The following is a 10712-nucleotide window of genomic DNA, read 5'->3' as shown; positions in this document are numbered from 1 at the left end:
TACATATAAAATTCAAAAATAAAAGGACGAAATTCCAATGCCCTTGATTGAGACGATGAAAAACATGTCCAAGAACTTAACAATGATTCTTGTGTTATGCCTAGGGCTGGAAGTGAGTCAAGCCAGCTCATGAGCCAGCTCGAGCTCGACTCGTTAATAGCTCGATAAGCTAAGCTCGTGAGCTGGTGAGCTAAGCTTGAGCCTGAAATTGAGCTCATAAATTAAATGAGCCGAGCTTGAGCTTGGATAAGCTCAGCTCATTAGCTCGTGAGCTGGCTCGATTATATATATATAACAATCTTAATTATTTAATATTTATATTTATTTTTTACATATAATTTTAATATAGGACATAAATAAAAAATTTATAATTTATTGATAGATAAACAATATATAAAATTAATCTTTTCAAATATTTTTAAAAATATATAAGTTATAATTTATTGATATAAAATTATAGATTATGTATCTATGTTTCTCTTATTTGAGCCAGCTCGTGAGCTCGAGCAAGCTCGTGAGCTTTTGGTGAGCCGAGCTTGAGCTTAAGAAATAAGTTCGATTGTTAATGAGTCGAGCCGTGAGCCAAGCTCAATTTTCGTGAGCCGAGCTTGAGCTTGGTCTAGCTCGGCTCAACTCGGCTCACTTCCAGCCCTAGTTATGCCTACGACAGTACGACGTGCCTTAAAAGAGAAAGTAACAAAGAAAGATAAAAGAGAAGCACTCTTCTTAATTGCTTAAATGACACCTTAAAAGAGTTGTTGAGTAAATTGGTCGTATTTCCCAAAGTAAACAATCCCATCCCCATGAGCTAGATGAGTGGTTAATCTTCTTGTTTAAGCATGATTTTAATGGACAATTTCAATTTCAAATGTTAAGCTACATAATTGAATTCTTGTCCACAATGCACGCGCTTAATATTTGCATACAACTCATGTAAAACAGTGTAGATTCTATCTTTTTGTGGGTGCTGTTGATCCCCAGCATAAAACTTGTGAACCTCCCCTCTCACAGAAATCCAACTATGTCCTGGTTCCTTTCTTATGCCTCGTTCTTTCATCACCTCTCTCAAACTATCTCCATCTTTGTGGAGTCCTAACTCTATGTAAGTGTTGGACAGAAGAACATAAGCAGATGGATGTTCTGGTTGAACGGATAAGATCTTTTGCACCGCCATCTCCCCCAACTCGGCATTTCCATGAAGTCTACATGCCCCTAACAATGTATGCCACACCATTTCATTTGGCTTGATTGGCATCTTGTCTATGAATTCCATTGCTTCATCTAAGCGACCAACGCGCCCCAAGAGATCAACAACACAAGCATAGTGTTCCATTTCCGGTACCACACGGTAGGCGTCCTCCATCTGATGGAAAATTTTCAACCCATCGTCCACCATGCCTCCGTGGCTACAAGCAAAAAGGATGCATAATAGAGTAACAGCATTGACCTTTGCCCCTGACTGTTCCATCTTTCTGAATAATTGAAGTGCATCTTTAACTAGACCATGTTGAGCATAAGTTGATATTATCGCAGTCCAAGTAACAGTGTCTGGGTTAGATATTCTTTCAAAAATCTTCTTTGCTTCCATCAGATTACCGCATTTTGCATACATGTCAATTAGAGCACTTTCTATACATGCTTCAGAATCCAGGTTGGCCTTGCATATCAGGGCATGAACTTGTTGACCATATTCCAGTAAACAAAGGCCACCACATGCTGTTATCACACTTGAAAAGGTAAAATGATTGGGAGCAAAACCTTCATTGCGCATTTGAGAGAAGATGGCCAAGGCTTTCTCCAACTCAGAATATTGACAATATGCAGTGATCATGGTTGTCCAAGATACAATGTCCTTCTCTTCCATTCTGTTAAATACGTTCTCTGCAGCTTCAATTGACTCGCATTTGGCATATGCATCAGCAAGGGCGTTTGAAGCACTGATTTGCATCACATCAATTCCAAATTTTAAAGTCATCCCATGAGTCTCTGCCAAGGTTTTTGCACACTTCAAAGCAGAAATTGAGTTGAACACACAACTGAATGTGTAAACATCTGGTTTGACATCATTTTGACGCATCGTTGAAAACAGTTGCAAAGCATCTTGGTGAGAACCAGCTTGTGAATAACCTGTTATCATTGCGTTCCAGGGTGTGTTAACCGGACAACATGTGAACTTCGAGTCAAAAAGAACTCGTGCATCGGACAGAAACCCACATTTGGAATACATATCAATCAGAGCTGTTCCAACTACAGTGTTGGAGTCCAATCCCCATTTGGAAGCATACCTATGAACTTCATGACACTTGTTAATGTCACCCAACTGCCCAGCAGCCTTAGAAACACTTAAAAAGGTGAAAGTATTAGGTGCAACCCCTTCTTCAATCATATTGATAAACCAACTAAATGCTTGTAGGTGTAGACCATTAGAGGTAAAACCTGATATCATTGCATTCCAAGAGACATTATTAAGCTCTGTCATGCTGTTAAACACCTTAATCGAACTTTCACACTTGCCTAACTTGGCATAGAAGTTAAGAAGAGACGTGGCAACAACCGCATGCATCAGAAAGCCTCTGACAACAACCTGGGCATGCACCATCTCGCCAAGCGCAGTCGAACCAAATCCAACACATGATTGCAGAACAGCAGAGAAAGCAAACCCATCAGGCAACACTCCTTCGTCTAACATCATATGAAACAGCTCCAATCCATCAAGGTAGAATCTACGTTCATTAGATGCAACAATCATGACGGTCCAAGAAAACACATTCCTTTGGGGCATACCAGCAAACACGTTAAGGGCAGCATCATAGACCATGCACTTGGAGTAGACGTGAGCTATATGGTTCAGAAACACCAACAAGTCCTTGCCCTCAAAACCGGATTTTAGTACGTACCCATGAATGCAATTTGCAATCTTTACAGACCTAGTTTCTTCGCAAGCCTTCAGGAGATCAATGAGTGGTTGAACCCGGGACTGTTGATGGGTTTGAGTTGGCGCAACGTGGTTTTCCGTTAATCTGGTTCCAAGGTGGCCCTTTGAAAGCTCTGGAGGTGAGTAGCAGCAAATTGCAGTCTGCAGAAGGAACAACAGTAGCGCGTGTGAAAATGAAACACAGAATGAGAGACTTTGAAAGGGAAAGGAATAATGGGTTATAATGGGTTATGATGGTGAAAAAAACGTACTTTGGGAGTGGAAGGTGCGGAGACAACGTAAGGTTGGCGTGGAAAGGAAAAGCTCGTGCTGGGATTGTTGGTCATCACCATTATGCTGCTAACGGCAAAGTCTCAAATATAGTTATCATAACCATTGACCGGATTACTGATTCAACTACTGAGTCAATGATTTACCCACTTAACCCGGTCATAATTAAATAAAAATATAAAATTATGAAAATAAAACTAAAATCAAAAGTTAAAACTTAAAATGAAGACATATTAATAACAATCAACTATCAATTCTTATTTCTTAGACATAACTAATGACGTAAAAAGAATAAACTAGTCATTAGTACAACATACTTTCTCATGTTCTCAATTTAATGAATAAGAGAGAGCAAAAGATAACACAATCGTAAATCAAATCAAAGAGTGATCTCAAAGTCGGTAACACAAATTTGAAGCTTGACCAACATTTCCTTCATTAATTTGCATCTATATCTTCCATAGCATTGTCACTTGTCCATCGTTATCTTGATCATCTTCCAAATTTAATTGATCTACATTTGTGTATTTTTCACAAATCAATCCCAAGAATAATTCATAATAGCAACTGAGTTGTGATGAAGACATTTTAAAATTCTAGGAAAAAAAAACAAACAAACAAACAGAGAGCATGGGAACACTTTTATTCTGAGTTGCAGAGAGCATGAACCTCATTTTGAATAACAAATTCAACTAGGATAATTTTAGCACCAAAAAATTTAGCTAAGTGATTATTTCAGCAAGACAACAACAGATTCAAGCTTGATAACCAGTAACAAATTCAACTCATTTTCAGCCACAACAAAAATTAGCTCAGTGATATTTTCAGCAACGAATTCACCGTCAAGGTGCAGTGATGAATTACAGCAATAAAAAATTTACAGCAACATATTCAGTAACAAATTCAACTCAGAGATGATTTTCAGCAACAAAAAGATTTAGCTCAGTGATACTTTCAGCAAAAAAAAACCAAGGTGCAGAGATGAATGACAGCAACAAAATTGAGCAAGAAAGAACGGAATTTGCTGGAAGTCACCAAATCGGGGACCAGCTGCTTACGGTGAGGCTCAAAGCAAGAACACAACAACGACGACCAGCCCCTGGACGTTCTGCTTCTGCCGCCGCCGGCGACGGGCGCAGGGAAGGCGCGCGACTGAGTGCGCGACGGTGACGAGACAAACAGCGATCCCCGGGACCTGATGGTTCTGCCGCCGGTGACGACGAGCGCGGGGAAGGCGCGCGCTGACTGCGAGACGGTGACGACACAGAGCGCGACGACGAGCTTGAGTCCGAGACAGTGAATGCGAGACCGAACGAGAAGTGAGAGACCAGAGACGAGAGAGCTTGACTGCGACACCAGCCGGGAGAGAAGTGAGAGAGCCCGAGCTTGAGTGAGAGAATGACAAGAAAGAGACTCGATAGAAGAGAGACGTTGAGAGTGCTTGAGGGCTGGGTAATCCCGGATCAGATTAGGCTTGAGGGGTGGCCCGGGGGTCGGTTACCTTGAAACGACTCCGTAGTGGTTTTTTTTTTTTTTTTTTAAATTAAGCATGATTTGATTTTGATCCAGATTTAGTCCCGTTTGGGTAAACAGCTTAATTTTAGGGGTATACGCGAATCAGATTAGATATGGTCGAAAATTCGATCCGATCTACATAATTCTTATCGGATCGGATATGATATCCAATTTTTTAGTGTCGGATCGGATATCAGGCGTATCCGCATAATTGAACTTTTTTTTTTAATCATATTTTTATGTAAAAAATTCAACAATAATGTTTCTTTCACAAAACTTATTTATTTCTAAAATATTTTTAATCAAACTTTTTCTAAATAACAAAAATAAAATAATACAATATATGAATAATAACTATTAACTAAAATACAAACAAGTAAATATTACCAAACATATATATATATTTATTTATTTAATTATTACTGTGCGAATCTGCAAATCTACGGATCGGATACGCAGATGCAGAGCAGATATCCGCGATCCGATCCTTAAAAGGTGCGGATCGGATCCTCCGATTAGTCTGCGAATCGGAGCGTATTCGCAATTTTCGGATCGATGCGAATATTTACGCGGATCTACGGATATGATCTAATTCATGAACACCCCTAACTTAATTAAGCTCCTTTTGAAAATAGTTTAAATAATAAATATTTATATTAAAAGTAGCTTATAAATAAATTATTTTGTGTTTAATTTTTTAGTTTTAAAAGTGTTTATTTTAAAAGATATGTGAAAAGCTTTTTATTATGAAAGAAGTCATTTTTTAACTTTTCCATACGCATTTAAATAGTTTCTCAAAAAACTACAATTTTAATTTTAAAAATTGTACTAAATATTAATACTTCTACTTTTTATAAGTCAAAAATTAAAAAAAAAATAGCTTTTAAAACTTCCCAAACGCTCCTATATGTAAATCGCCATTTCTAAGCGTTTTTTTAATTAAGCATGACTCGGTGCGTGTTATATAAAATATAGAGTATATATCCATTTTGGTTCTCAAAGAATTTCAGACCAGACATTTTAGTCTTCAACTAAAATTAATTACTCGATTGATCCCTAACAATTAACTCCGTTAGTCATTTAGGTCCTTTACTCCGTTAACTCTAACGGAGGACAAAATAGTCCCTGACAACTCTAACATGGGAAAAAATAGTCCATGATCTCATCTATTCGAAAACGACACTGTTCTCTCCCAATTTCCATCATATCTCGCATAATACTAATAGTCTAACACTGGAACTTCAAGCTACACAATGCACACTCCACAACTTCAATGTTCACAAGAAAAAAAAATTCTCAACTTGTTCTCAACCAATTCATACTCAGAAAACTAATGACTATGTCTTTCAACTACTTGTCGTCTTCGATGGATCCCATGAATCTAGAAAACAAGTCTGATTTGTCAAGACCCATGGTTGTCGTTGCCATCTCCCTCCTCCTCTTCCCTATCATCTCCATGACCACATTGTCCACCACTCCGATTGCTTCCTTTAGCTTCTTCTCCGAACCAATGTTCAGTAATCGCTTCAGTTTCCATATGAGCAGCAACGGCGACATTGCTCGTTGTACTGATAGCTTGGATGCGAGGTCGAAACTGTCTGCCAACTTGGACTCCAGGAAAGAAGGAATGAAGCACTCGGTGTCTATTTCAAATGAGAATTTGCATATGATGTTGAAGGATAATCTTCTCATGATGTCCTAATGTCCAACAATCTATATTGTTTGCCGGAAAGTGGAGAAAGGCGTGCCCTTGGGGTAGTTGTAGAACTTAGTCTTGAAGATGTCATGGACATTGTCGGGGGTTGGAGGTGATGTTATTGAGGACGTGGAAGTGGATGCTTCTGGTGGGTGAAGTGTAGAGGAGGTGGATGTACCAGTCATAGAGATTTAGAAAGTGTGTGGTCCATGACATGTTGATGTAGGTGTGACACGTGTGGCAATTACACCATGGCTTAATTTTGGAGCTAAAGAGGAGGAAGGAAAAGATGGAAAAGAAAACTGTGAAGGTGAAGAAGGAGAATATGAATGTTAAGGTTATGCGAGATATGATAAAAATTGGGGAAGAACAGCGTCGTTTTCGAATAAAGGGGTAAGGGATCATTTTATCTCTTCTTAGAGTTGTCAATGATCATTTTGTTTCCTGTTAGAGTTGTCAGGGACTATTTTGTCTTCCGTTAAAGTTGACGGAATCAAAGACCTAAATGATTGACGAAATTAATTGTTAGGAACCAATCAAGTAATTAACTTTAGTTGGAGACTAAAGTGTCTAGTCTGAAATTCTGAGTACCAAAATGGGTATATACTCTAAAATATAAATCCTCTGAGTTATAAATTAATATCTTGTATATGGTTAAAAATAAATATAAATTCATTTATTGTAAATTATTTTTTTTATAAAAATAATGTCTTTTTCATAAGGTTACGTCCAGTCTTCGACGTTAGTTTTTCCGGTGTTCATTGTTAATCAAGGTTGAAGAATAGATAATTTGCAATTAGTAGACCTCATTTCATTGTGTTGCACTAGTTTGGAAAGGTTTGTTACGCAAAAGAACCCAAAATAGTTAAACAGAGCGGTTCAAGAACACCTGGGAAACTCATATATTGCATTTCACAAAAATCAACCATGTAGAGCTGGAATGAACAAGCATAACTCAAATGGTCCACTTCTGAAAAATAAAGCTCGAAAACTATTATTAAGTGTAACAATAAGTGACACAAGTTCTTGAAACTTCAGGCTCAACGATATTCTACATGTAAATGCATATGTCCCATGTCCTAAACATGTATGCATATTCTCTCTTCTCTCATGGAAATTTGAAATAGAATAAAATGATGACTGTGAATAATATTTAAACAAAAAATAAAATATTAAGCAGTTGCAGTTTGATCATTTTGTACTTCATCAACCATCAGCCATTCCCACCTCTGAAAACCAAACTCAGTCCTTCCTGGAACAGATAACACACAGTTAGTCAAATTTCCATGCTTCAATTACATTTTATGCTACATCAAAACTACAATGCAAAAGCATCTTAATTGATTAAAACAATGGCTTTCCTCTGTGACCAAAAAGAAAAGTCTACCCAAGCTAGAAACAAAAGTGGGGTGTTCACGGAGAGAAGTCCTAGCCTCCTAGGTCAGTTTGTGGTCAAAACTCCCCATTCATACCCCAATCCAGAGGATCTAAATGTGCTTGGCTGTGGCAGATAGCAATAGCTCTTCAAAACAGAGCTTGTCTCTAAAGTGAGTAAGAGCCTATCCAGCTTTTGCTTAATCTAAGTGCACGGCAATATTTATTTACAAATGAATTCACTCTTATTGGTTCACTTTACAAACAAGCTCCCTTTAAAGGAGCCTTGTCTCAATTTTAACAGATGTGCAATGTTGTCAAAGTTGAACCAATAAGACCAATACTAAAGCAAAATACAATAATTACCAATGCAAAGCAATAATCTTTTTCATATACATGTATGTAAACATGCATGCTTTAAGTTTCAAGATATGTGAGCAGCCCATAGCTCAATGAATTAACGGGAAAGCAGGTAGAAACAACGATATACAACCGATCAATAATAACATGCAGAATAGAACATTGCACTGCTACGTGAAATGCTAGCAATGCAAAACTTTAGTGAAAGGAAATAAAAGCAACCAAAACATTACATAAATTGAAGATTTGAAGGATTACTTGAAGAGTTTCTCTGTAATATGGTTCAATCGTGCAACATCGGCACCTATAAGTTCATCAGCCTTTTTTCCATTTTGAAAGAAATGGAGTGTTGGCTGCACAATTATAAATATGAAGATAAGTGTGATTGATGGACACAGTGAGATATATGGTCCATACCTATGTAAGATTTTATGTATACAAAGAATAACAGAACAAATGAATTTCTAACCAAAAGCTTAAACAATTACCACAGATGTAATCTGTAACTTGCCTAATGTGCCTTGAATTTCTTCCTGGAACACATAGCAGAAAAGGGCAAAATTTCAGGTTTCAGCTGCCTTGGAGCATGGACTTATCTTATGCAAAACACCAGAACATAGTAGAAATACCAAAAAAAAAAAAAAAAAATAAGCTATTTCAGCTTATGAGTAGTAAAGCTTAGTAACTAAAAAAAATGGTTTTCCAGTACATAAATTTTATCTCTGTCCATGATTAAAACCTGCATTACATTATAGAAAATAGGCCATACCTGATCAATATCAATCTTATATGTTGTTACATGAGGGTACTTCTTACTTAGTTCTCCAATTATAGGAGAAATAAACCTGCCTACAAAGAAACAAGAACTAGGGAAACAGTTGGAATTTGGGTCTAGAGTAAATAGAAAGCAAGAAAAACATATGAACAATCAGAAGCGCGGAAACTACCTCTTAGCAAACTGTCAATAAACATAGCATGTGATATCCATATAATTAATCATCACACATGCATGATCAAAATATCAAAACAGAATATAGTTCACTGCCAATATCTTATTCAACAAAACTATAAAAGGAACGGGAACTTACAAGGTCCACACCAGACTGCAGTGAAATAGAAGATGGCATGCAACGAGTTATCTGTTTTTAAAGATATTTTTCAGCAGACAATAATTAATCAATCAGCTCTATGTTATCATTCCATAATGAAATTGCATCAACAGAAGTAAATTAACAAAGGTGAAGTGAAGGGAGTAATAAATCCCCAACAGCATAAATCAGAGAAAACCAAATCCATCCATAGAAAATGAAAGGAAAACAAAGAAAAGAACCTTGAACTTTTCTGAGGATATCATTGAACTCTTTCTCTGAATTAACAAGGACAACATCGGAAGGAGCTGAAAAATCATTCAAGAAATTGACTTTATAGTGTATTTGATTGTGAAAAGTAGAAATAGTTTATATAAAGAAAAGATAGTAGTGAGTAGAGAGAGGAAGCACCTGAGGCGGAGGAAAGCGAGCGGGAGTGGTGGAAAAGAGAGAGCTGAGAGGAAGCGATGGTGGCGGCGGCGACGGAGGCGAAGAGAGAGGAGTGAGATTGAGGAGGAGAGGGGAATGAATGAGAGGTAAGATGGTTGGAGAATGGGCGAACCCTATTCAGCATTGCACGGCTAAGAACCAATGATCGAAGGATCGAGCTTCTCGCCATGGATTCTCTCTTCTCTGCTTTGTTTTGCTTTCTCCTTCTTCTTCCTACCTTTTTAAGTTTTAACCTCGCCTTTTATTCTTTTCTTCTTTCCCTCTCTTATTGTTTTTGCTAATTATTTATTTTTTATTTTGATAAAAAAATAAGTTATTAACATTAGGGCCTAACATTAGTATACATAGTACATAATTACTTTTTCAAAAAATTCAGATAATAGGAATTATTCGAATTAAAGTAATATGGTTATTCAGCAAAAAGAAAAAGTATTATTATGGTTAAAATATCATGTATTACTTGATTGAATAAGTGTTTATAAACATACTCACATATTAAATTGAGTGATGTTATATGCACAAATATTTTTGACAATTAAATTTAACTAAGTTAGTTCAGTATTTTAACTATAATAAAAATTATTTTCAAAATAAAATGTGTGAGAGTATTTCGATACTCTATTAGCGCATAATTTAAAGAGCTTGTGCTATATATATAAGTTTTTTCTACACTTTCTGTAACACATAAATTGTATTGGAGAACACACAAATTTTTTAAGTATAGTACATAAAAATTAGAACATAATACAAACTTATTAATATAGGACATAAATTTTACTACACCAAAATTTATATGTATATTCTTTTATTGAATTGTTTTACACCATACCATATCACATGTGTAAATCAAAGTGAAAGAGCACACACTCCTTCATTTTCCCAACACACAAGTAATCAAAGCTAATAGCTTGCTAACTCACACTAATTTGACACGTGTCATTAAACAAATTCTAGTTTATCATAGCACACAAATATTTAAGCGTAACATACATTTTTGTTCAGCATAACACTCAAATTCACATAT

The 10712-nt window shown here is 36.5% G+C and overlaps 2 protein-coding genes across 3 annotated transcripts; both read right to left on the bottom strand.

Annotated features, from left to right (window-relative positions):
* Positions 1-709: 709 nt before the first annotated feature.
* Positions 710-4774, bottom strand: LOC112734630 (pentatricopeptide repeat-containing protein At3g57430, chloroplastic). Its single transcript, XM_025784034.3, has 3 exons — positions 4264-4774; positions 3187-3719; positions 710-3076 (listed from the first exon to the last, which is right to left on the bottom strand). Exons 2-3 carry the CDS (start codon positions 3265-3267, stop codon positions 872-874), a joined length of 2286 nt encoding a protein of 761 aa, XP_025639819.1. The 5' UTR covers positions 3268-3719; positions 4264-4774; the 3' UTR covers positions 710-871.
* Positions 4775-7384: 2610 nt separating this feature from the next.
* On the bottom strand, positions 7385-9974 carry LOC112734629 (thioredoxin O2, mitochondrial). 2 transcript variants are annotated; one of them, XM_025784032.3, is made up of 7 exons: positions 9650-9974; positions 9481-9546; positions 9239-9289; positions 8920-8999; positions 8639-8683; positions 8409-8503; positions 7385-7668 (listed from the first exon to the last, which is right to left on the bottom strand). In XM_025784032.3, exons 1-7 carry the CDS (start codon positions 9855-9857, stop codon positions 7659-7661), a joined length of 555 nt encoding a protein of 184 aa, XP_025639817.1. In that variant the 5' UTR covers positions 9858-9974; the 3' UTR covers positions 7385-7658. The 2 variants fall into 2 exon arrangements, with proteins under 2 accessions (XP_025639817.1, XP_072089806.1); XM_072233705.1 differs by lacking the exon at positions 7385-7668 and having other exon boundaries at positions 8405-8503; positions 9650-9937.
* Positions 9975-10712: the final 738 nt, after the last annotated feature.

Source organism: Arachis hypogaea, chromosome 3 (genome assembly GCF_003086295.3).
Source record: "Arachis hypogaea cultivar Tifrunner chromosome 3, arahy.Tifrunner.gnm2.J5K5, whole genome shotgun sequence".
Taxonomy (NCBI): Eukaryota; Viridiplantae; Streptophyta; class Magnoliopsida; order Fabales; family Fabaceae; genus Arachis; species Arachis hypogaea.
The sequence above is the reverse complement of the archived record's forward strand: the minus strand, read 5'-3'. Positions and strand labels throughout refer to the sequence as shown.